General features: G+C 46.6%; 1 protein-coding gene across 3 annotated transcripts in view; it reads left to right on the top strand.

The window, feature by feature from the left end:
- The window catches only part of AGAP1 (ArfGAP with GTPase domain, ankyrin repeat and PH domain 1), a 672,497-nt gene that overhangs the window by 388,826 nt on the left and 256,413 nt on the right, over positions 1–27,258 (top strand). For all 3 annotated transcript variants that reach the window (XM_064286507.1, XM_064286508.1, XM_064286506.1), the window contains one exon: positions 11,242–11,346. In XM_064286507.1, coding sequence (XP_064142577.1) covers positions 11,242–11,346 — 105 coding nt within the window. The remainder of the gene's footprint in view (positions 1–11,241; positions 11,347–27,258) is intronic.

Here is a 27,258-nt window from a genome sequence, read left to right as displayed (position 1 = left end):
ATGCACAATGGGATTGGATCCATAGGGTTTTTATTGGGCGATTTTCTGAAGTAGATTGCCAGGTCTTTCTTCCTAGTTTGTTTTAATGTAGAAACTTCACTGAAACTGTACCACAGCAACACACAAGACTCCCCTGACAGATGGGTGGAGGCTGCACTTGACATGCACTGGCTGGGAATTGAACCCAGGTACCCGCCTGGGAGGCGAGAATTCTCCCACTGAGCCATCACCGCCCGTGACATTGGTATAGGGAATACCGTTCTGCTCCCTGGAAGGCATCCTCCTTGGCCCTGCTCTCTCAGCCATCCTTTCTTTTCCATAAGAAATGGCCTGTGTTGGCAGTAGCTTTCTCAGCCTTCTTTCTGCTTGTACAAGGTTGAAGGCCCCAAAGGCCTCCCATTATTTTAAACTGCCTCTGTCTTTTAGTCTAAAGTGGTACAATTCCTTTAAAAACTTCCTGGGTGTCCCCTGTATCAAATTAAAATCCACTCCATTACACAGGAGCCAGTCCACAGACGTCTGTGATTAGGCCCCTCTCAACCTTGGACCTGGTGCCAGTGTGCTACAGACAACAGGTCAGAGGCCTTTTTGTTCTAGTTGGAAGGGTCTGTGAGGCACTGCCTTAAATCTAAGGTCTTAAGGAACCCTGGTGGCACAGTGCTTAAGCTCTCGGCTGCTAACCAAAAGGTTGGCAGTTCAAATCCACCAGCTGCTCCATGGAAACCCTATGGGGCAGTTCTGCTCTGTCCTGTAGGGTCCTATGAGTCAGAATTGACTTAACAGCAATGGGTTTGTTTGTTTGTTTTTACTAACCAAAAGGTTGGCAGTTCAAACCTACCAGCCACTCTGTGTAAGAAAGATGTGGTAGTCTGCTTCCATAAAGATTACAGCCTTGGAAACTATATGGGGCAGTTCTCCTCTCTTCTGTAGGGTCGCTATGAGCTGGAACCAACTCAACGGCAACAGATTACGGGTCAGAGGCAGCCCAGAGTCAGTGCTGGCACATTTTGACAGGGGCATGAACACGAGGACACATGGCTCATCAGCAGCCATCTTTGGAGTTCAGCTACCATGCTGGCTGTGTGAGGCGCTGGGCAAGTTAGAACACCTCTGTGCCTCAATGTCCTCATCTGTAAAATGGGGATACTCGGAGTAAGTCCCGTTGGATTGTTGTGAGCTTTAGGTGGCTCGGTAGTTAGAGCAGGGCTCCGCTCAGACTGAGCCCCAAGTAAGTGTTCTGACATATAGGTGTTTTTCAAATAAATTTTCAAGTCACGTGAGAGTCAAATTAAACATTAACCGTAATTGATGTCTACATGGTGACAGCCAGTCAGCAGGAAGCAGTCTCGAGCAGAGATGGTTTCACATGTGTAGAAGTGGCATCTGAGAGATAGATGGGACACTGGATTTGACATCTTCCCGTGCCGTTTTGCCCTGGGTTACGTGGACTCAAAGAGACTTAGAATCATAAGGGCCATTTGCACTCGCTGATGGTAACTGACCGCCCATGTGTCCCTGCCAGAGCGCCTTCCGGCCGCTGTCATCTTCTGGCGGATGGGACCATGACTTCGTGTCCTCTAAAAGTTACAGGGAACTATTTGTAGAATTTTACATTTTCTGGGCACTTACAGTAGAAGAGTGTGTGAGTTCAGGATGTCAGAGCTGTGGCTTGACTGAAGCCCAGGAGACACATCCAGGAGCCTCGGCCTGACACGGTGAGGAGCTGCCAGGAAGCTGGTGGGGTTTGGTTACATTACTAGAAGTAGCAGTTTGTCCTAAAGGGAGGTGATGGATTCACTTTCTCTTCCCTGCTCGTTATTTGCTTTCCATTTATCTGCCAAACCTATGGGGATGCCTGGGGTAGCTAAGTACCTGAACCCATCTGCTATGGGAAGAGTCTGGGGTGAAGAAGGGCTTGGTTTGTTTTGTTGGGGTCCATTGTCAAGTACAACAGACCAAAACGCTGCCTGGGCCTCGCCGTCTTCAGGATCTTTGGTATGCTCCAGTCCGTTGTTGTGAACACGCTGTGTATTTGAGTACAGTCCAACCCAGGGAGCTCATCTCACAGCACTCTACCAGATGGTATTCTGCTGTGATGTATAAGGTTTCCATTGCCTGGTTTTCAGAAGTAAATCACCAGGCCTGTGGTTTGTTTAGCCACGTGAAATCTTCAGCGGGTCTCCGTGGTGGTTCTCCTTGGTTACTCAAAGCCCTGTCACGTGGAGAAGTCTCCACTTCCTTGGTGCAGCTCTAGTTAAGGCCCCGGAGCGCCCCCTGGAGGGCAGCGGCCATAGGCTCATTAGGAAAAACCTTCCAGCAAGTCCAGCTGTGTAGATCCTCTCCCCACCCCACCCCACCCCACCCCGGAAACCCTGGTGCTGTAGTGGTTAAGAGCTATGGCTGCTAACCAAAAGGTTGGCAGTTCGAATCCGCCAGGCGCTCCTTGGGAACTCTATGGGGCAGTTCTACTCTATCCTATAGGGTCGATATGAGTCGGAATCGACTCGAGGGCAGTGTATTTTGGTTTAGACACCCCACCCCCTCCCCCCCTACACACACACCCAGTCCTCTGGGATGCTCCAGCAGGGACCAGTGACCCTCTGCAGGGGACGATACAAGGGTATTTTGTAGCCAATTCAGGACCGAAAGATTTAACTCCTGGGATCTCTTTAAACTCTGAAATTCTGCAGCTCACATGGCTCCTAAAAAATCAGTGCTCAATATTAATTTAAGCAAAGAAAGAAAGAAAAAGAAAATGCTTTCTCAGTCAGTAGAAGTTGCTTCCTGAGTTCCCTCATTGGCAGTCCGGTGGGACCCCGATTGCCTCCTTTCATCCATCAGCAAGCTCTCATCTAACCATGAGTCTGAGGCCAGGCCTTTTTTATTATTATTATTTATGGAGAGAAATTACACAGTTTTCTTGTTTCTCCTCAACTTTTGGCTAACCTTTTTAAAAGCAAAATCTGGGCCTGGAGAGGGAGAAACTTGAGAATCCTCTTGCAATAGGAAACCCTGGTGGCGTGGTGGTTAAGTGCTGTGGCTGCTAACCAAAAGGTCAGCAGTTGGAATCTGCCAGGCACTCCTTGGAAACTCTCTGGGGCAGTTCTGCTCTGTCCTATAGGGTCTCTATGAGTTGGAATCGACTCCACAGCAGCGCGTTTGGTTTTTTTTTTTTTTTTTTTATTGCAATAGGGAGAATGGTATGATTTCAGAAATCTGCAAGCCATCTCAGAATTGAACAGAAAAAGGATTTTCTTTTCTAGGATCCATGGGATAAGCAGCTGAGGGGCTAGTCAGTGGACAGCCTGACCAGAAGGGTTTGACAGGAAAAGTGCCACATGCTCAGCCAATCCTCAGCTGAGCTCAGAAAACAGGCAGGTTCTACCTTTTAGTGACTACTCAGATTTGGGGGCAAAGTGTAGGGGCCGTGGGGAGGGGAGAAGCCTGGCTAGAGTTGGGTCAAGGCAGAGGGCAAGAAACGGGCAGTTAAGGGTATTTTTGTCACAGGTCAGCGTCTGTAAGTGCAGACACAGACGGTGGAGGGGTTGCAGATTGGTGGGCGCTACGTCCGCAGTCCAGGAACCTGGCACCGTCTTGGTATTTGAGCCCTCCAAGGAAGTCCAGGAGCCCTGTGGCACTGTGGTTAAGAGCTCAGCCACTAACCAAAAGGTCGGCAGTTCAAATCCACCAGCTGCTCCTTGGAAACCCTATGGGGCAGTTCTGTTGTGTCCTATGGGGTCGCTTTGGGTCAGAATCATCTTGATGGCAATGGGTTTGGTTTTTTGTTGTTGTTGTTTTGTTTTTGTTAAGGAGGTCCAGGTCTGTGGTAGGCTGTTCTTTAAGACAGAAGCCCCAAGCAGCCCTGCTGTGAGACAGGAAGGTGAAGGGAAGCACAGTGCCATCGTCCCATCCCCCTTACCCGCATCTGTCAGGGGAAGTGGATGTCAGCCCAGCACCACGTTCTCGACTGAGCGTCTGCGGTTACAGATGATGCATGAAAAAGGACACTGGACTGGGAAGGGGCCGTGCAGCAGTCCTTAGACCTGGCCCCTGAGACCGCTTCCTGAGGGACAAGCGTGGACCCAGGGTGGGGCCACAATGGCTTTCCCAAACCAAGGGTTCCCTCTGTACCTAGAGGGACTTGAGTGAGTTTGCAAGTGTCTTAGTCATTTACTGCTGCTATAATAGAAAAATACCACAAGTGGGTGGCTTTAACAAACAGAAATGTATTCTCTCAGAGTTTAGAAGTCCAAATTCAGGGCGCCAGCTCCAGGGGAAGGCTTTCTCTTTCTGTTGGTTCTGGAGGAAGGTCCTTGTCATCAGTCTTCCATGGTCTAGGAGCTTCTCAGCGTAGGACCCTGGGTCCAATGGAACAGTCCACTCCCAGAGCATCTTTCTTGGTGGTAACAAAGTCCCTCTCCTCTATGCCCAGTTCTCTCTGTCATATCTCAAAAGAGATTAACTCAAGATACAACCTAATCCTGTAGATTGAGCCCTTCTCATTAACATAACTGCCACTAATCCCACCTCATTAACATGATACAAACCCAAACCCATTGCCAGAGGTTAGGGTTTGCAGCACATAGGAAAGTCACGTCAAATGACAAAGTGGTGGATGACCACCCAATACCGGGAATCATGGCTTAGCCAAGTTAACATACATTTTTGGGGGGACACAGTTCAGTCCGTAACAGTAAGTATCTTGGAGACCTGACGGCAGCCTCCTAACAGTGGGTGGGCTTGGGAGGGGCAGGGTTGTGCTCTTGGGGTACTGTGGCTGGCCTTACCTTGAACGCCCACTTGTTCCAGGGGTCAGGTCAGGATTCATCCAGGTCACCCAAACTGTGTGTGTGTGTATATGTGTGAGTGTGTGCATGTGTCTGTCTGTCTGTCTTTTCCTGGATCAAGGCAGATGGATTTAGTTGAGATAATTCATCTTGGTCATCTGGTGCTGCTGTAACAGAAATGCCACAAGTGGATGGCTTTAACAAAGAGGAGTTTATTCTCTCGCAGTCTGGTAGGTTACAAGTCCAAATTCAGGGCACCGGCTCCAGGGGAAGGCTTTCTCTCCCTGTTGGCTCTGGAGGAAGGTCCTTGTCATCAGTCTTGCCTTGGTCTGGGAGCATCTCAGTGCAGGAACCTCAGGTCCAAAGGACGCGCTCTGCTCCCAGTGCTGCTTTCTTGGTGGTATGAGGTCCCCGTGTGTCTCTGCTCGCTTCTCTCTTTCATAACTCAAAAGAGACTGGCTTAAGACACTACGTAATCTTGTAGACCTCATCAATATAACTGCTGCTAATTCCTCTCATTATATCATAGTGATAGGGTTTACAACACAGGGAAATCACATCAGAGGACAAAATGGTAGGCAATCATTCAAGGGAATCATGACCTAGCCAAGTTGACAGATATTTTGGGGGGACACAATTCAATCCATGAGGTAACTGGTACTAAGATATCCACTTAACAGAGAATGTCTCAGTACTGTAGCCCAGTGTGTTTTCCAAATGAATGATAGACTTGTGAAGTGCACACTTCAGGAACTGATCCAAACAGGGGGGAAAGAGAGAAGCTAGAACTGGCTGAAGATGGAATCCTCTTGGTAGTCCTGGCAGGAGGGAGCCAATGACCAGTCCCCTCTGCTGCCCTCGCTGCCAAGGCGGGTACCTGGGCTTTAAGGCTCTTTTATGATTCAGGTCACTCCCAGCCTCATTGCCGCCATGGCTTTGCCTGCTTCTTCATCTACAAACTAGAGAGCAGTGCAGTAGACTTGGCTTTCGTTTCCAGAATGCCTGGTATGAAAAACAGTTACAATAGAAATCACTGCTGTTTTAAAGCGCAGGTGAACAACACTGCTTGTTCATGAGATCTTCCTCCAAAAGCTCACTGAGGTGTAGGCATTGCCATCATCCTCTTGGCTGAGCCGGACCAATTCCCAGGCAACACGCCTGCCCAAGGCCACCTGGTATTTGCCGTGGCTGAGACCTGTACACAGGCCTGCTGCAGCCCAGTGCTGTACTTCTCAGGGAGGCGAGGCTTTAGGACCAGAGAGTCCTTTGCAGCATGGAACACCTTTGGTTTGGTGGCTGTGGTTGATACTCATGGTTCCCTCTCGCATCCTGTGATGCCATCTTGTGTCCAGGCGACTTGATAATAAGGTCTGACCTTGGCGGCTTCTTCATGTGAGAAAAACTGGGACCGAGTTGATCTGCTGTCCAGGAACTGAGCTCTCTCTGGGATCTGTGAGATTGTTGTTCTTTTAAGGGGTTCTAAATTGCTCTTAGGAGCCCTGGTGGTATAGTGGTTAAGTGCTTGGCTGCTTATTGAAAGATTGGTGGTTGGAACCCACCAGCCACTCCTCAGGAGAAAGATGTGGCACTCTGTTTCCGTAAAGATTACAGCTTCAGAAACCCTGTGGGGGCAGTTCTTCTCTGTCCTACAGGGCCACTGTGAGTCGGAATTGACTCGACAGAAACGGGTTTGATTTGGTTTTGGAAACTGCTTGTATTTGGGAAAAACAAGTCTGGAAGAGATATGATTAGGGAGGTAGCCGGGACAAGAGGGAGGGGGACTGAAAGGAGGGCGTCGGCTTGGGAAACATGCAGGAGATAACATGGGGACACAGTGATGGGTCAGATGGGATGGTAAGGGAGATGGAGACCGAAGACTCTCCATGACCCCAGCTTTTGTTGGAGTGCCTGGTGGTGTCACTCACTGAGCTGAGGACCCAGGGATTGTTGACTGGAAAGGGAGGTGGAACAGGGAAGTGAAGAGCTGAGCATAGAGGATGGAGTTCCCTGTGGCCCAGGCAGGGGGGGATGCCAGACCCATGAGGAGTCTAATGGGTTGGAGGGAGCCAGTGGGTAGAGTAAGACGCTTAGAGGGGAAATGGTCAGACTTAAAGTTGAGCACTTAAGGGCTTGGCTATAACCCTCTCACCTGAGACAGACCAGAATCCCATTTTGAAGAATTATCGTCTGAGGATTAGCCACGTTTCTGAGAATCATAAAAATTATAACGAAATCTTTTAACAGGTTGTAGTACATTCTTCTTCTTTAAACATGAGTTACGATGTTTTCAGTATTTCAAGAATTACACAAATTGTTAGCTGAAAAGCGTCATACTGACTTTAAGAAAACAGTAAACAAAAACAGTTGCCATTTCAAAAGAGGTGTCCATAGGATAATGAAGTAAATACAATGACCTGTCACTTAACGTCCACGATATACGCTCTGTGAGATAGGATGTTACTCAATTTGGATGTTGCACTAACATGGTATCATGGGTGAAGTTCCTTTCAGACGTTCACTTCCAGAATAAGGAGGTTTCGTCCATATTAAAAATCTGCTGGGGCAAATTACCTCCATCCACAATTCGTCCGTCTAAGGTTTCAATAAATTCTTCTGCCTTCTTTGCATCAGCAGCGGCAGACTCACCACTCGTTTTTACATTATGCGGCAAAAAACGGTGTTTGAATCTCCTGAACCACCCAGAGCTGGTACTAAGCTCGATCACCTAGTCTGGTCCTGCGTTTTCTATAAGCATCTCCAGCAAGCTTCCTGCCTTAACAGTGATGTCAACGTACTGAGAGGATTCACTTTGGTGTTTGGTCCTCAGTTCACATCATTAACAATTTCTCCATATCTGATATAGGTCCCTCTGGAATTTTTGTTAGCCTTGTAGCTTTCAGTGAAGCCAGTCCTTTAACAGCTTGAAGAATTTCTCTTTGTTTTTGAGAATCGTTGTGATTGTGGAGTGCAGCGTGCCTAAATCGCTACATCTCGTTCTCCAGTCAGGATTTCTGAGCTGCTTTATAACCTTACAGAACCACGGACATCAGTGCAGTCGGATGTTGCCCAGACAGACAATATGGGGCGTGTGGCTGTATAGAGACAGTAGGCTCTGCTTCTCTGAGAAAATGATCAGCACGTTAGACCCTCACCCCGGAAACAAGCGATTTGACGGTGGTGGTGAAATCTCGGCCATGAGTCTGGCGTGTAATGATCGCTACTTTTTGAGGAAATAAACATTTGTTCCATCATAAGATAAAATTTAGTTCTCATTAAATTAAGCCGTTGCTGTGGAGTCGATTCCGATTCACAGAGACCCTGTCGGACAGAGTAGAGCCGCCCCACCGGGTTCCCAAGGCTGTAACCTTCACAGAAGCAGACTGCCAGGTCTTTCTGCTGCGCAGCGGCTGGTAGGTTTGAATCGCCAACCTTTCGCTGAGCAGCCAAGCACTTAACCATGGCGCCACCATAACTACCTTTTCATTATGGCATTAATTCCCACTACCCAGAAACTAAATATACACAAATAATGTGTTGAGTTTTCGAAGTGAAATATAAAAATTTTCCAACTGAATAAACGGTAACTGAGCGGCTTAGAAGTTCCTGGTACACATAAGGAGTCCCCGGGTGATGCCACTGGCTAACACACTTGCCTGCTAACCGAAAGGTTGGAGTCCACCCAGAAGCCCTCGGAAAAAAGGGCTGGTGATCTCCTTCCGAAAACTCAGCCGCAAAAACTCGCTAAGCACAGTTCTGCTCTGACACATACAGGGTCGCCGTGAGTTGGAGCCGGCTCAGTGGTAACTGGTTCAGTATGGTAGCAGCAGTCCACAGGGCAGGGTGTCTGGTTTTGGCACTTAGAGTAGCTAACAAGTCCCTTCACCTCTATGGCCTTGGCATCTTCATCTGTAATGGAGCGGCTCTAATAACTCTGGAGCCCTGGTGGCACAGTGCTTAAGCGTTTGGCTGCTAACCAAAAGGTCGGCAGTTCAAATCCACCAGCTGCTCCTTGGAAACCAAATGGGGCAAGTTCTGTTCTGTCCTGTGGGATCTCTATGAGTCGGAATCTACTCAATGGCAACAGGTTTTATAACAACTCTGCTGCCCGTATCGCTTATGGGGAGCGGCTGAGAAAGTGAACACGGGTCTGCTTAGAAACGCATGTAGCGTATCATTCCTCAGGCCATTCAAGAGATGCCACCTGGCTTGACACACCCCTGCCATGAACTGGCAGCTCGTGAGCATGGCCAGGCCCTGGTGGGGGGTACCTGTGAGGCATGAGGAGGGCGGGACCCAGGGGCTCCAGCCTCCAGCAGCCATCTCAAGGGGTGGGCATAAGCCCCCCTGGGGCTGTAGCTTCAGTGTGGTAGCAAGCTCCTCAGACACCAGGGCACTCTTTGGCTCCAGCTGATTTTTGCAGCATTTTAATATTGTTCCTTGCCGTTGAGTTGGCCCTGACTCATGGTGACCCCATGTACAACAGAACAAAACATTGCCCAGTCCTGTGCCATCTTCATGATCGTTGGTATGTTCAAGTCTGTCATTGTGGCCACGGGGTATTTTGAGCACTGTGTATTATCGATCACATTCTGTTGTGATCCATAGAGTTTTTATGGCTGTTTTTTGGAAGTAGATCGACAGGCATTTCTTCCTAGTCTGTCTTTGCCTGCAGGCTCCGCTGAAGCGTTTCCACCATGGGTGACCCTGTTGGTATTTGAGATACTGGTGACATAATTTCCAGCATCACACCCACACAGAAGCCACTACAGTACGACAGACTGACAGGGGTGGTGGCATGATGAATAGGGTGTGGCACTCAGATGTTCTCCGCCAATGCCGGCCATTCAGTTTGTGTGAGATCATCAAGGTTTGGATTTTTTTTTTTTTTTTTCCACGAAGAGACTTAAGTTTTGCTAGCACCCAAATAATTTGATCTAATTTAATTCCCCAGACAACTGTTCATCCCTTCACATCATTTCCTAATTGGAATATTTCCCTCTTTTCCCCCCTGGAGCCTTTGAGCCCTTGCTGGGGGGAGGGTAATTAGGATGTAGGGTTTGCTCGTGTAAGTAACCCCCAGATTGCTGGCAGAGTTCTCTGAGTCCATCTGTACCGAGCTCCAGGGGTGTGAGCTGCCAGCTCAGCTTTTGTTTGAGTGCTGAGTGCTGGGGACAAAGCTTTCTAAAGCCGGAGTATCTCTTATCTTCTGGTGACACCCCGGTGACCCCCGGCCTCTGGTATTGTTGGAATTCCATCTGAAATGGATGATGGAAAAATGAGAGCCCATAGGAGAACTTGTTTGAGGTTTTGTTATGCTAAGTTTAAAAATCTTAGGAATCCCACCAGGGAGAAAAACGTAATGATTTTCAGCTATTAAAAAAAAAATTTTTTTTTCAGCTATTGCGTATTTATTATTGCGTGGCTAATGGTGGTGGCTGTCCCTGTCCCCTAGTCCTGACCATGCAACCAGAGCTCACAGTTGCCTTGGTATGTAACAAGGTGACTTTGTCCCGTGGGTTTGGTCCAGTTTGTTGGTCTCAGTGCCGTGAAGGCCTGTGTTGGTTTAGAGTCCAGGAAAGCAAGGCATGCTGCTTTAGGCCACGGGTTTTCTTTAAATACTAAGGACTTGCAAAGAAATTATCTTCCAAAGGTTTATTTGTAAGTTGTTTCAAACATTGAATTTTTTTCCCAGAGCAGCCGTGAAAGAGAAAAGTGTGGGGTACCTGGGTCAGACCCAACAGGTTTTCTTAACCCAGGAAAGCTTGGCAAGGAGGCAGAAGGTTTGCAGGAAAGCGGCCAATTCTCGTCAGTCACCTAAGAAAGACGACTTAACACACCTTCAAAAATGTGTCAATTTCAAATCTGAATGGTTTCGAGAAGTCCTCATCCAATTTAATTAAAAATGGATTAAAGTAAATTACACACGATTCATTTATTAAATACTGTTGCTAAAGTTTGCAACTGGAACTTGTTTTGATAAATCAAAACTCTGAAATGAAAGAAACTGTGAAGTAAAATGTTTCTGTTTGCAAATTATCACAAGGTAAGAACAGAGTTAAAGTTGTTATTTTGAGAAAAAAAATTTAGGTTTCACCCTTTAAAACTCTACTTACAGGTGCTAGTAACTTAGTTACAGGAAACGTATAATGTAGTGCATCATAGCATTTTGTATTATAGTTGTTGAGTTCATGGCGCGTCTTTTAGCATCTCCCAGTATCACAAACTGTCCTCGTGAGCACGCTTGCGCGCGCACACACAGAAGTTTGTGGAATCTGTATGCCACGTATTAAAGAGAGGAGAAAAGAAATATCCATCAAAAAATCAGCACAATTCTCTTTTTAAGGTGGCAAAGATAAGAAGGTTTTAAAGGTCCCAAAACTTATCTATGCACCCAGTTTTGTTTTGTTTAATTTAAACAAGACTTCATATTGATTGGCCTCCTTTTTCCTCGTAGGGCATGCTGCTGAAGAGAAGTGGCAAATCGTTGAACAAAGAGTGGAAGAAGAAGTACGTCACCCTGTGTGATAATGGCGTGCTGACCTACCACCCGAGTTTACATGTGAGTATAGCGCCGCAGGAGAAATGAGCGGGCGCAGACTTCCTGTAAACACCAGGGGCAGGGGGGTCCTGACAGCAGTCCATCCTCTTGTCTCTGTTTGAAGTTGAAGTCGTACTTGGTCTCCCGCTCAATCATGAGATGAATAATAGTGTCCCTCGCTTTCCATCAGACCATATGCCATTCTCTGTCTGCCCCTCCCTAGCAGTTGAGCAGCGGCTCTCAGATTCTACAAAGAACTACCCTAAGAGGCACAGACGGAGGACAGTTTTAAATGAACGTTAAAAAGACAGGAGTGTGTAGTAAACGAGAAAGGAACGAACAGGAGTGTATATCTGAAAATCTAGAATCAAGAACACAGTTCCATTTGAACCCAAGATTCAACCCCGAGCAGCCGAGAACAAAAACAGGAAATTTTAAATGCAGTTCAAGACTCAGCCTTTGTTGTCAAATAAGAGCACACACTGGTTCGTAAGGCAAAGGAAACTTCTCTCTCTGTTTTGGTGATACTAGTTATTTTTAGTTATGTTAGTGATTTATATGAGCTAGATCCAAAAACAGAATTAATATTATTCTTGGGGGGAAAGTGCAGACCTGCCTCCGACGATTCATTCTTTCAGCAAGCCTTGATAAAAATCTGAAGATAATGGTGTTACTTCTGGTTCTGTAGCAACCCATTCCTTGAGTCTTGCTGGATGTGGACCTGCCTTGATGTAGAGAAATCTCTAGCTTATACGGAGCCCCGGTTAAGAACTTGGCTGGTAACCAAAAGGCCAGCAGTTCCAGTTGACCAGCAGCTCCTCAGAAACCCTGTGGAGCAGTTCTTCTCTGTCACATGGGGCCACTATGAGTCACAGTCAACGCGATGGCAACAGGTTTTTTTGTTTGTTTGTTTGTTTTATAGGTTATAGGTTTTTATAGGTTAGCCAGTCATTCAGTTATATCACTGTTAAGGTTTTAATTTTCTGAAGTTTTAAATACTTTTTTCAATTGCCGGGTTAACACATATTTATCGACAAGTAATGAGAAATAAGCGTATTGAAAAAAATGAAAATCCTTTCCAAAACACAACCTAGAGAACATGACTGTTAATAGTTCGGCCCTGGATGGTATAAACAGTTCATCGCTTGGCTGCTAACTGAAAGGCTGGCAGTTTGAGTCCACACAGAGGTGCCTCAGAAGAAAGGCCTGGCTGTCTACGTCCAAAAAATCAGCCACTGAAAACTGTATGAAGCACAGTTCTAGTTTGATACACATGGGGTCGCAGCAAATTAGAGTTGACTCAGTGGCCGCTGGTTTGGCTTCGTTTTTACGTCTGTTTTACCCTCAGCCGTTCTCTGTGCGTAGGGGTTGGTTCGCCTTCCTGCCGAGCCTGGGGCTGCTTTGCTCACTAACAGTGGATTCCGTGCTTTTCCCAGGCGAGCCACTATACTTGTTGGCCAGCATGTTAATGGTTCCATAGCATTTCCTCATTTGGGTGCGTCTTAACTGAGTAAACAGTGGCTTCAAAATGGACACTTGGGGATGGGGGGCGAGGGGGAGTGGGCATTTGGCTGATGAATGTTACTTTGACTTCTTCCTATTGCAGGTAACCCTCATCAGTGCCCCTTCTTCACATCCCTGAGCGGCTGGCTTCTTGGGTTGAGGAATGTGTACACCTTTATGCTTTGGCTGTGGGTTACCAAATTTCGGGAAATATTGTGCTAGCTTACCTTCTCTGGCTTTTCCCTACACTCTCATGAACTTTTTTTGACCTTTAAAATAGTCTTTTCCAACATGATAGGTAATCAGAGGTTTCCTGCCTGTCGGGGTGGACTGCCTTTCTCCTTGTCTTACAGCAATGGCTACACAGAAATGGTTCCCAGAGTTTATAGGGCGTCTTTGACTTGTTTCTGGCGTTAAGGGGAATCCCTCCTGCACATTACCATCAAGAGGACTTTGAGATATATGTTCTTTATTGTCTTGAGAAAATCCCTTGGTGCTCTATTTACTGCTTGGTTATTTTGGGCAGAGAGCTGAGTGGCACCCTGTTGTCATTGTGGTTGTTGTTGGGTGGTGTTATGTTGTTTCCGACTCATAGCGACCCTGTGTACAACAGGAATAAAGACGGCCCAGTCCTGTGCCATCCTCGCAATCCTTGTTATGTTTGCGCCCATTGTTGCAGCCACTGTGTCAATCCATCTTCTTGAGGGTCTTCCTCTTTTTCACCGACGCTCTGCTTTACCAAGCATGATGTCCTCACAGATGTGGGGGGGTGGCAACCTAATCAGAGATACAACCCTATTCCCGGGAGGCCCAACTGTCACCAGGCTAATACCTCTTCCAGGACAGCCCCCTCCAGGTCTTCCCAGTCGTACCACCCCCTCCCCACCCAGGTTCTGTCCATCAGAACGTCAGTGCAGGGCTACTTTTCCTGGTTTCCTTCCCAGAGCTGCTCCACCACCAGTGGGATCTGCCCCTCCCTGGCTTACTCTTCTAAGACCCCGTCCAAGAGTAAAGGCCTGATTGCTGGCCCAGTTGCTTGTGTTAGAGAATTATAATCAAAGTATTTTCCTTGCTCGGACTCACTGGCCAATGGAAACTGAGCTCCCCTTGCTTAGACATTTCAAGTCAACACAGACCCACCTGCTGGGTCCAGGTAGCATCCATGGGACGCTGACTTCCTCTTGCTGAGAGGAAGAGATGGTTACACTAGTATGTACAGGAAAATCCCTGTAAGAGGGCTAATACCTGCTTACTTTTCATCCCAACCTCTTGGTTGTTATTGTTGTTAGGTGCGGTTCCAACTCATAGTGACTCTATGTACAACAGAACACTGCCTGGCCCTGTGCCATCCTCACAATCATTGTTGTGCTGGAGCTCATTGTTGCAGCCACTGTGTCAATCCATCTCGTTGAGGGTCTTTTTCTTTTTCCCTAACCCTCTACTTTACCAAGCATGATGTCCTTCTCCAGAGACCGGTCCCTTCTGATAACATGTCCAAAGTATGTGAGACGAAGTGTCGCCATCCTTGCTTCTAAGGAGCATTCTGGCTGTACTTCTTCCAAGACACATTTGTTTGTTTTTCTGGCAGTCCATAATATATTCAATATTCTTCACCACCACCATCATTCAAAGGCATCGAATATTCTTCAGTCTTCCTTACTCATTGTCCAGCTTTCGAATGCACATGAAGTGATTGAAAACACCATGGCTTGGGTCAGGCACACCTTAGCCCTCAAGGTGACATCTTTGATTTTTGACCCTTGGAAGAGGTCTTTTGCAGTAGATTTGACCAATACAATATGTCGCGTGATTTCTTGACTGCTGGCTTCCATGGACGTTGATTGTGGATCCAAGTAAAATGAAATCCTTGACAATTTTAATCTTTTTTCCATTTATCATGATGTGGCTTATTGGTCCAGTTGTGAGGATTTTGGTTTTCTTTATATTGAGGTGTAACCCATACAGAAGGCTATGGTCTTCGATCTTCATCAGTAAGTGCTTCAAGTCCTCTTCACTTTCAGCGAGCAAGGTTGTGTCATCTGCATATCTTGGTTTGTTCGTCACTATCAATGCTTCATAAAATGTTCTACATTTTGTGAACTCCCTCGGTATTTGCCAATTCCATTTTCCCCATAAGTAAGCATGAGTATTATTGGGGTTCAGTATAGAGGTCCAGTGAGGGTCTGTTACATAATTGTATGCCAAGCAAGAGGCAAAGCCATTTTCCGAGCAATTCAGGTAATGAAAGTCTCCTGGGAACTGGCATTACTGAAGCAGGTTCATGGCTCCCCAAGGGAGCGGCTTAATCCAGGAAAGGATGTTAATTAGCAGGGTAAGGAGAAGGGATGACATGGCCTTCATCGGCTTTATTTTCACAATCAAGTTTTGGATAAAAGTTTGGAGGGGCAGGCGGTGAATTCTGGGTATATTCTCTGAGGGTACCTGGAGTGGATCTACTCTGTTAAGTTATTGAGGAACTTCAGATCCATAACAGCTGAATACGTTTAGCATTCTTCTGTTGCAAGTTGAGACAGGGTATTCAAGAGGACACCCATGGGTAGAGTCTACTTTCCTTAATAAGAAATTTGGAATCATTTCCCGCCTGGTTGGGCCCTGACCCCACCCCTAGCACCATCGACCTGGTTATCACATAGACTCGAAGAGTTGGATGCCTGGCACACAAGGAAGATTGGAGCAAGAGTGAACCCTGGATCAAGTTTCCATGGAAACAGACCAGCACCACGCAGGCTCCTAACAGTTGTTTCTTTTACCGGAAGCTCAAAGGGATCTCAGATTATTTATCTGTTCTCAGGATCGAACCTAAGAAGTGGAATTATGGGATTTCACCCGTGTCCTGTCCTTTTGTGGCACCCCTGGCACAGGGGTGCTCGGGAGTATTGGCCAAAGTCAGATCATCGCCTGTGGTGGAGAATAGCATGGTCTGTAGGGCTCCAGTCTCCTCCCGGGGCAGTTCTAGGTGGCTCCAGTATTAGTGAGGCTAAAAGTTTAGGCAAGGTCCTATAAAAACGGTGTGGGGGCAGTGTCTGACCTCCTCTAGCTTCACAAGGGGGAAGCAGAATCAATATCAACAGCCCAGGGCTGGTTCCTATGAGGTGATGGTCAGACACGCCTTCTCTCTCCACCATCTTTACCAATTCTGACACCAGCATCCCTCCCACAGCACTCTACTTCTCTGCAAGGCTTGATAATTCATTGCACTGACCACACAGAGCTCACAGACCATATACAATTACGGGGTTTATTAGGGAAGTGACAGGTTACAATTCAGGCTCAGGAGCACTCAGAATACAGTTCTTCCATCAGGACAGCCTCTTCCCAGCTGTGCTTGCAGGCAGCAGCTCCCTGGCCCTCAGTCTGTCCCCAGGCCAGGAAGCATACCTTGCCGTCTCCTGCCACCACTTCTCACTGTCTTCAAGGTTACAGCTCACTGTCTGCCTCCTGGGTCCAGGAGCTTCTCATCGCAGGGATCCCAGGTGCAAATAACTTGCTGCCTCCTGGGTGTTCTTCCTTGGTGGTGCTGGGATTCTCCTTTCTGCTCTGAAATTGGCCCCGTTTTAAAGCAAAACTGACCATCCCCCTTGGTGGGCCACAGTTACCCTATCACACAGTCCTGCCCAGTAACCTGGGTGAGAGTTACAAAACCATGGCTAGAAAGGCCAAAAAAAAAAGCAGTCAATCACACTGCAGGTCCCTAGGCCATATTCCCTGAACAGACAGGAAGCAAGGGCCAAGAGCTGACCAAGGCAGGGATAGAGTTTGCTGCCTGCTGGTGGGACAGAGCTGCCCATCCAGTCACTTGCCGTACTGCCTCCCCAGCCTCCTGAACCAGTACCCATTGCCATCGATTCGATTCCAACCCCCAGCAACCCTATAGCACAGAGTAGAACTGCCCCCGTAGGGTGTCCAGGGAGCGGCTGGTGGATTCGAACTGCCGACCTTTTGGTTAGTGGCCAGTCTCTTAACCACGAGGCTCCAGCAATGTCTGTTCTCTAAGACATTTGCTTAGAAAAGCAGCTCAGAGAGCATGGGCTGCAGCTTTTACTTCTTTTGTGCCATGGAAGCAGTAGATTGGCCATTTCCTAACTTTCTAAAAACTCTTGGTAGTAGTTTTAAATGACTAAATTGGATGCTCTTTTAAATGATTGCCCAGAAGAGATCAATTCTGTTCCTTCGGTAAACACATTTGTTGTTGTTGTTGTTGTTAGATGCTGTCGAGTCGGTTCTGACTCATAGCGACCCCATGCACAACAGAACAAGACACTGCCCGGTCCTACACCATCCTCACAATCGTTGTTATGCTTGAGCTCATTGTTGCAGCCACTGTGTCAATCCACCTCGTTGAGGGTCTTCCTTTTTTCCACTGGCCCTGTACTCTGCCAAGCATGATGTCCTTCTCCAGAGACTAATCCCTCCTGACGACATGTTCAAAGTATATAAGACGCAGTTTTGCCATCCTTGCCTCTAAGGAGCATTCTGGTTGCACTTCTTCCAAGACAAATTTGTTCATTCTTTTGGCAGTCCGTGGTATATTCATTATTCTTCACCAACACCACAATTCAAAGGCGTCAGTTCTTCTTCAGTCTTCCTTATTCATTGTCCAGCTTTCCCATGCATATGATGTGATTGAAAATACCATGGCTTGGGTCAGGCGCACCTTAGTCTTCAAGGTGACATCTTTGCTCTTCAACACTTTGAAGAGGCCCTTTGCAGCAGATTTGCCCAATGCAATGCGTCTTTTGATTTCTTGACTGCTGCTTCCATGGCTGTTGATTGTGGATCCAAGGAAAATGAAATCCTTGACAACTTCGATCTTTTCTCCGTTTATTATGATGTTGCCCATTGGTCCAGTGTGAGGATTTTTGTTTTCTTTATGTTGAGGTGCAATGCATACTGAAGGCTGTGGTCTTTGATCTTCATTAGTAAGTGCTTCAAGTCCTCTTTCCTTTCAGCAAGCAAGGTTGTGTCATCTGCAAAATGCAGGTTGTCAATGAGTCTTCCTCCAATCCTGATGCCCCGTTCTTCTTCATATAGTCCAGCTTCTCAGATTATTTGCTCAGCATACAGATTAAATAGGTGTGGTGGAAGAATACAACCCTGACGCACAACTTTCCTGACTTTAAACCAATCAGTATCCCCTTGTTCTGTCCGAACAACTGCCTCTTGATCTGTGTAAAGGTTCCTCATGAGCACAATTCTTTACCTAGAATGGGAATTCCAGGTAAGCACATAGGGTGTCCTTATTAACGCAGAAGTCTCTGGAAGAGTTTGGTGAAAGATCACCATTTGGGCATGAAGCACAAGCTTCAATTCACACAGATGTTTTCCACGCGTAAGTGTGGTAGAACGCACAACTGGCCTTTTGACAAAGCAACCAGTGGGTGCATGGCCCCAGCTGCGCACCGAGCTGGGGAATCCTAGAGCATTGACATTCTCTTTGAAGCAAACCGCCAGTCGCAAAATTGGGGACACCTGGCATTGCAGGTGCTCCTGTATACGAGATTGGATTGGTGGAGGGTTGACCAGTTTACCAAGTATGCTTGGAATGGGTCAACTGCCTTGGAAGCTACTGGATGCTGGTCTCCATAGCCTGCCTGCCTTACTCAGAACTCAGAAAATTAGCAAGGGACCTCATTGGGTTGGTGGCCCCCAGGATGTCCCTTTCCACCTGGTCCCCATTACTTCGAACATGCCCTTCCTTCTTTCCCATCCTCTGCCCTAATGACCTCTTCTCACTGAGCGCTCTGACTCTGCCCAGTACTGTGGCATCATTTCTAGATGTGACTTCCTGTTCTTTATCCCCATCCCCAAGCTCAGTTCCTGAAAAGGTTATTTAGGAGACCAGCAGTCCTTGGATTCCTTCGACATGTAGCTCAGCCTCACCTTGGCCCTTTATTTGGGTCCCTGAGTGGTGCAAGCAGCTAAGTGCTCAGCTGCTAGTCAAAAGGTTGGCAATTCGAACCCTCTCAGAGGCACCTCAGAAGACAGGCTTGGCGATCTCCTTCAGAAAGGTCACAGCCTTGAAAACCCTATGGAGCAGTTCTCCTCAGCACACGTGGGGTCGCCATGAGTCAGTCAAGCCCACAGCAACTAACAACAACATGACACTGGACAGCCTTTGGCTTTCCCAGTACCCTCCCTGTACCACAGAGAGTAGATGTGGAAGGAAGCCTTTTTACAAAACTTGGATGTGTTTCCTGTTGCTGCTCAGGGCAATCCCTAGGACCCTTAAATGGTTTCCTTAGGAAAGGACCTCAGCTGTAAGCAGTGGAATGGGATTGCCTGTGCGTGACCAGGTCATAGGAGGTGATCATTTCTCTGGATACCAGGGAAGAAAAAATGGGCCCTAAGAGTTTATATTAGCAAAATCTTTGGTCGTATGTGGGTTCCCTAAAGTCTTAACCCCACGCTTTACCCACCGTGTATATCCTAGCCTGTCTCAGCTACTCCTGCTTCCAACTGAGGAGGTCCCTGTGCCTCCTGCAGTGCGGGGACAGGAGGAAGAGGTGATGTGGGTTTCAGTCCTGGGGTACAGTGCCTCTTTTCCCCACTGAGGTCTTCCTGAACATCAGTGGTTCCCAAACTGCATGCCTCTTGGAGTCATGGGGGCTGGCTGGGTCAGCTTTTCAGGGGTGCTGTTAGTGGCCAGGAGTCCTGATGGCACAATGGTTTAGAGCTGGCTGGTAACCAAAACATCAGCAGTTTGAATCCACCAGCCGTTCCTTAGAAACCCTATAGGACAGTTCTCCTCCCTTCTATAGGGTCGCTATGAGTCGGAATCGACTTGATTCTAGCACGTTTTGTTTTTTGTTTTTTTCTGGTTAGTGGCCAGGGTGAGGAGGGTGAAAGACTGGAAATGCCCACAACACTGTTTCCGTAAGCTGGTTTGTGATGAACTTGGGCTGTATGGCCTTCTCAGAGTTGGGACATGTCTGTGGAGCTTCCACGGCGTGCATACATATCATGCTACACAACCTCAGGCCACGTTCTGTCCTGGGCCATTTGTTTTAGGGTGAACATTGAGAAGCTGGCTGGAAGATTTCTGTCCTGGCAATCTGAAGAAAGAATTATTTCACTGAGAAGTTTGATGAGGTTGTCTTTTAAGGTGAGTTCACACTTTAAGTGTGTGACTCTGAAAATTTTATCAGAATCTCTTGATGTAAAATAAGTCCATCGCAAAAAGACAAATCCTGTATGATCCCACTTAAAAACAGATTATCTAGAATAGGCAAGTGTAGTGAGACCAAAATTTATTTGTGGCTCTCAGGGGTGGGCTAGGAGCCCTGGTGGTACAGTGGTTAAGCAGTTGGCTACTAACCAAAAGGTCAGTGGTTCAAACCCACCAGCGGCTCCATGAGAGTAAGATGTGGCAGTCTGCTTCTGTAAAGATTACAGCCTTGGAAACCCTGTGGGGCAGTTCTGCTCTGTCGTGTAGGGCCGCTCTGAATTGGAATCGATTCGACAACAGAGTTGACCAGGACAGGGAGGTGGGGAGGACTCAGCGCTTGCGGGACACTGAGCTTCTGTTATGGGTGATGGAAAAATTTGAGAACAGACAGAGTGATGGTTAAACAACACGATAGGAGTCCCTGGATGGTGCACACGGTTAAGTGCTCGACTACTAACCAAAAGGTTGGCGATTCGAACCCACCCAGAGGCACCTTAGAAGGCTTGACCATCTCCTTCTGAAAGATCACAGCCTTGAAAACCCTATGGAACAGTTGTGTTCTGTACACATGTGAATGTCATGAGTAAGAATTGACTCCACAGCCAACTTAACAACAACATGACAACGGACAACCCAGATACCTTCTCTCACCAAGAAGAAGATAAGGACAGTAGCCACAGTAAGTGTTCTTCTGAGAATTAAGAGTCATGTAAGGGACTCTGAAGAGTGCCTGGTTGACAGCAAACAACGAGATTCTCATCACTGATGGCGCTAAACTGTATACGTGAAGGTGGTAGAAATGGCGGATATTCTGTCACACGCGGATTCACCACAATTGAAAACAACAGCAACTCTCACTCAGTGAACTGAAGGTGGTACTTGAAGTTCTGAGGAAAAAACAGTCCCAAGGTTGAAACTGCTGGGTGGGATCAGTTAGATGGTGGTATTATTAGGGGCTGTGAAGTCTGTTTCAACTCATAACAACCCCATGTGACAGAGTAGAACTGCCCTGTAGGGTTTCCTAGGATGTAACCTTTACAAGAGCAGATGGCCAGGTCTTTCTCCTGCAGAGTAGCTCGGTGGGTTTGAACTGCTGTTAGGAGGTAGGGCCCAGAAAAACCCAGTTTGCTGGATTCATCTTTCTTTCCAAGGATGCCGTTGTTAAATTAAACATTTAACCCAGTTTAGCTAACAGATGGAACACTTAACTAAAGTCATGAAACTGCTTTGGTTTTGTGGATACTCTAAGTTGGGGTGACCAGCTGTCCTGGTCTGCCCAGGACTAAGGGGTTCCCATACGTGGGACTTGTAATGCTGAAAATAACTGAGTTCCAGGAGACCAGGAGGAGTCGGTCAGCCTAGCCCAGGACTGAGCACCTTAACTGCTTCTTTATGTCCACTAGACATTTTGCAAACGCAACCTAAGTCCCTTAAATAAGACCAACGTAATGAAACACAAGTGTACCGTCTTGTGCTGCTGCTCAGCGGTCGACGTTTTTCTTTCTCTGAGAAATCGTACGTGCACACGGCCTTTAAAAGCCCTAATTGGGTGACTTTCCGGAGGGAGATACCCGAGCCCCACGGAGCGTGGTGACACTTTGGCAGATCACAGCCGAGGTGGGCAGAGCACGGCCTGTTCTGGGACTGCAGAGTCCCTTTCAGTGGATTTAAATACGAGCCTTAGGGACCACCTTGATAGAAAATGGGGAGGCTAATGAGAAAGCACCGTGACCTCGGGGCGTCACAGTTCAGAGTAGCCACCTATTCATCTTGAGCCGTCCAAGGCTCAGCTGAGATTCCAGCTAGAAAGACACGGGGGCGGGGGTCCTAAATGGACCTGGAAGCGGGAGCTCAGTGAGCACAGGGCCGCGGCAAGGACGTTTGCTCCAAGCTCAGGCCCAGCTCCCTCCCGCGCGTCCTCAGAAGGTCTGCCTGTCAGCCACGGTCAGACCTTCCAGCCCCACACTGGGCAGATCACGTACTTGGCTCATGCTTTCCCGACTCTGTCTTTGTGTCCCGTTCTGTGTGTTGCCCAAGTGGGAAGCATTTCTGCGTCGTGTGCAGAGCTGGAGTTTTCTTCCCTAAAGGACATTTATGAGTTGTCGTTAGTTACCATCGAGTTGGCTCCAGTTCATGGGTGCCCCCTGTACTGCAGAACGAAACGTTGCCCCATCCTGTGCCATCTTCGTGATTATTGGTATACTCGAGTCCATTGTTGTGGCCACTGTGTGTTTCCATCCTAGGGGATTCATCTCCCAGTACCATATCGGACAATATCCTTTTGGGATCCATAGAGTTTTTAACTGGCTGATATTTGGAAGTAGATTGCCAGGTCTTTGTTCCTAGTCTTTCTTAGTCTGAACGCTCTGCTGAAACCTATCCCCATTGATGACCCTGCCAGTATTTGAAATCCAGGTGGCATAGCTTCCAGCTTCACAGGAACTTGCAGACTACCACAGTACCACACACTGACAGATGGGTGGTAGGCTTATTTGTTAGTAGACAGATCCATTTCTCATCACGTGCCTTACACTCCAGCCTCGCACAAAGCCTTTGATTCTGTGTGCCGTTGAGGTTTTTCCCCCCAAGCCAGTAGTCAAACTCGAACAGTCTGAACTGTTACCAGAATACAGATGTCAATAAGTTTCCATTTTCAGAATCAGACAGAAAACCCTCTTCTGTACCGATGAAAAATAGCGGCAAGGTCTGGGATGATTCCTATGTAGGCATTCTCCTCAAAAGAAGTAATTCAGGACAAAAAGAAGAGACCTATGTGTTGGGAGAACAGCAGCCTTGACTGTGTTCACTGCTAGTGATTGTCATTTTAAGTAGGCAGCGTTAAAGCCAAGTCAGACATAAAGTAAGGACATGTTACTGGAGGGGTGAGGATGACATGAGAGCCCGATTGGTTCCTTTTAGCTTCACACATCTGCTAAGGAAGGCCTCCAATTTTTTGAGGTTGTGAATGTTCGGTTGCTCTCAAAGAAGCTCTTCATTGGTTTCCCCAGAACACTGCAGAAGCCAGACTTGCTCTAGTCTAGATGAGTAAATCGACAAATCCAGAGCCCCAAATTCCAGATATAAACCTCTGGATCCTGGAATGACTGGCAATATTTAGAGACAGGCCTCCCCTTCTTGCTGAGAAGAGCATTGTGGGGCCTGGCTTGTCCTCACACACTGCTGCAGTAAGGAAACCCTGTCGGGCAGTTCTGCTGCGTCACATGGGGCAGATGTGAGCCAGAATCGACCCAATGGCACGCAGTAACAATGACTAGCGTGGTTCTTGGGCTGAGCTTCTCTCCAGCTCATTAGAAGCTTTTCTTTTTGTCTGTGTAGGACAAATCTTCAAGGAAACGGTAACCAATAGGTTACCCAGAGGGAGGATAGGAGTAGAGATGGAGTCCCTGGGTGGTGCAAACGGTTAACACACTCGGCTGCTAACCAAAACATCGAAGCACCTCAGAAAAAAGGCCTGGTGATCTCCTTCAACAAATTGGCCACTGAAAACCCATTGGGGTGCAGCTCTACTCTGATACATATGAGGGCATGTCGTGGATTGAATCGTGTCCCCCAAAAATATGTGTCAACTTGGTTAGACCATGATTCCCAGTATTGTGTGGTTGTCCTCCATTTTGTGATGGACGTGATTTTCCTGTGTGTTGTGTAGCCTAATCTCTGCTTGTGGTTAATGAGGCAAGATTAGATTATGTTAAAGAGGATTAGGGTGGGATGTAACAGCCTTATTCACTTCACATCCCTGATCCAATATAAAGGAAATTTCCCTGGGGTGTGGCCTGCATCACCTTGTATCTTACAAGAAATGAAAGGAAAGAGAAGGGGACAGAGAGGTGGGGACCTCATACCACCACGAAAGCAGCATCAGGAGCAGAGCACATCCTTTGGACTGGGGATCCCTGTACCGGAGAAGCTCCTAGACCAAGGGAAGATTGATGGCAAGGACCGTCCCCCAGAGTCAACAGAGAGAGAAAGCCTTCTCCTGGAGCCGACGCCCTGAGTTTGGACTTCTGGGCTACTAGACTGTGAGAGAATGACCTCCTGTTTGTTAAAGCCATCCCCTTGTGGTATTTCTATTATAGCAGCACCAGAAAACTGAGACAGGGCACCACGAATCGGAGTCCACTCAGTGCAACTGGTTTTTCTAAGGAGTAGAGATAATTTTGGGTCACTATGTATTTCCTGGATCCCTGATGGCACAGTGGTTAAGAGCTTGGCTGATAAACAAAAGGTAAGTGGTTCAAATCCACCAGCTGCTCCTTGGAAATCCTATGAGGCACTTCTACTCAGTCCTATAGGGTCGCTGTGAGTTGGAATCGACTTGATGGCAATGGGATGTATTACCTGGAGTCCTGATGGCACAGTGGTTAAGAGCAGCCAGGGTCAACCATGGTGGACAGATGCCAGCAGAGCTTCCAGACTAATACAGACTAAGAAGAAGGACCTGGCAGTCTACTTCTGAAAAAATGGCCCAGTGAAAACTTTATGAATAGCAGCAGAACATAGTCTAATATAGTCCTGGAAGATACAGCCTTAGGTTGAAAGACATTCAAAATACGACTGGGAAAGAGCTGCCTCCTCAAAGTAGAGTAAATATCCATTAGTAAGTAGAACATGGAATGTACCAAATATGAATCTAGGAAAATTGGAAGTTGTCAAAAGTAAAACGGAACGCTGAAAGATCGATATCCTAGGCATTAGTGAACTGAAATGGACTGGTGTTGGCCATTTTGAATCGGACAGTCACATGGTCTGCTATGCCAGGAATGACAAATTGAAGAAGAATGATGATGCATTCATTGTCAAAAAGAACTTTTCAAGATTTATCCTGAAGTCTAGTGCTATCAGTGATACGATAATATCCGTAGACCTACAAGGTTGGCCAGTTAATATGACTCAGATTTACTCACAAATCACTAATGCAAAAGGTGAAGAAATTGAAGATTTTTGCTGATTTCTGCAGTCTGAAATTGATCAACCATAGAATCAAAATGCATTGATAATTACTGGTCATTGGAATATGAAAGTTGAAACACACACACACACACACACACAAAAAAGGATTTGTAGTTGGAGAATATGGCCTTGCTGATAGAAACTATGCTGGAGATCACATGATAGAATTTTGCAAGACCAACGACTTCTTCATTGCAAATACCTTTTTTCAACAACATAAATGGGAACTTTACATGTGGACCTCACCAGAAGAAATACATAGGAATCAAATTGACTACATCTATGGAAAGAGACAATGGAAAAGCTTAATATCATCAATTAGAACAAGGCCAAGTGCCAGCTGTGGAACAGACCATCAATTGCTCATATGCTAGTTTAAGTTGAAGCTGAAAAAAAGTAAAAGAAGTCAACAAGAGCCAAAGTACGACCTTGAGTATAACCCTCCTGAATTTAGACACCATCTCCAGAATAGGTTTGACCTGTTGAACACTAATGACGGAAGACCAGACTAGTTGTGGGATGACATCAGGGATATCATACATGAAGAAAGCAAGAGGTCATTAAAAAGACAGGAAAGAAAGAAAGACCAAAGAGAGACTCAAAGTTGCTCTTGAATGTAGAGTAGCTAAACCAGAAGAAAGAAATGATAAAGTAAAAGAGCTGAACAGAAAATTTCAAAGAGCAGCTCGAGAACACAAAGTAAAGCATTTTAATGACATGTGCAGAGATCTGGAGATAGAAAACTGAAAGGAAAACCAAAAGACATTTCTCTAGCAGAAAGAACTGAAGAAAAATTCAAGCCTCGAGCTGCAATATTGAAGGATTCCATGGAAAAAATACTAAACGATGCAGGAAGCATCAACAAAAAGATGGAAGGAATACACAGTCATTGGACCAAAAAGGGAAACCCTAGTGGCATAGTGGTTAATAGCTACCACTGATTACCAAAAGATCAGCAGTTTGAATCCACCAGGTGTACCTTGGAAATCCTATGGGGCAGTTCTACTCTGTCCTGTAGAGTCACTGTGAATCAACTTGATGGGCTTTTGATACCAAAAAGAATTGATTATAATGTTCAGTCATTTCAGGAAGCAGCATATGATCAAGAACCAACGGTACTGAAGAAAGAAGTCCAAGCTACTCTGAAGGCATTGGTGAAAAAAAAAAACAAGGCTCCAGGAATGGGTGGAATACCAGTTGAGATGTTTCAACAGAGGGATGCAACGCAGGAAGTGCCCACTTGTCTTTATCAAGAAATTTGGAAGACAGCTACCTGGCCAACTGACTAGGAAGGATCCATATTTTTGTGCCCATCCCAAAGAAAGGTGACCCAACAGAATTCCGATATTATTGAACAATATCATTAATATCACAAATAAAATTTTGCCAAAGATAATTGAAAAATGGTTGCAGCAGTACATTGACAGGGAACTTCCAGAAATTCAAGCTGGATTCAGAAGAGGACATGGAAGGAGGGATGTCGTTGCTAACGTCAGATGGATCCTGGCTGAAAGCAGGGAATACCAGAAAAAAGTTTACCTGTGTATTATTAATTATGCAAAGGCATCCGACTGTGTGGATCATAACAAATTATAGTTAACATGGCAAAAAATGGGAATTCCAGAACACTTAATTGTGCTTATTTGGAACCAGTTCACAGACTAAGAGGCAGTTGTTCAAATAGAACAAGGGACTACTGCATGGTTTAAAATCAGGAAAGGTATGCATCAGGGTTGTATCTTTTCACCACATGTATTCAGTCTGTATGCTGAGCACATAATCTGGACTACGTGAAGAAGAATGTGGCATCAGGATTGGAGGAAGACTCATTAACAACCTGCGGTATGCAGATGACACAACCTTACTTGCCGAAAGCAAAGAGGAGTTGAAGCACTTACTGACAAAGGTCAAAGACTATATATATAGCCTTCAGTATGGATTATACCTCAACATAAAGAAAACAAAAATCCTCACAACTGGATCAGTAAGCAACATCATGATAACTGGAGAAAAGATTGAAGTTGTCAAAGATTTCATTTTACTAGGATCCACAGATAGTGCCTGTGGAAGCAGCATTCAAGAAATCAAATGACGCGTTGCATTGGGCAAATCTGCAAAATACCTCCTTAAGGTGTTAAAAAGCAGAGATGTCACCTTGACCAAGGAGCGCCTGACCCAAGCCATGGTGTTTTTAATCACCTCGTATAAATGTAAAAGCTGGACAGTGAATAAGGAGGACTGAAGAATTGATGCCTTTGACTTCTGGCATTGGC

The sequence above is a fragment of the Loxodonta africana genome, chromosome 6 (assembly GCF_030014295.1).
Source record: "Loxodonta africana isolate mLoxAfr1 chromosome 6, mLoxAfr1.hap2, whole genome shotgun sequence".
Taxonomy (NCBI): Eukaryota; Metazoa; Chordata; class Mammalia; order Proboscidea; family Elephantidae; genus Loxodonta; species Loxodonta africana.
This window is presented reverse-complemented; position numbering and strand designations above follow the sequence as displayed.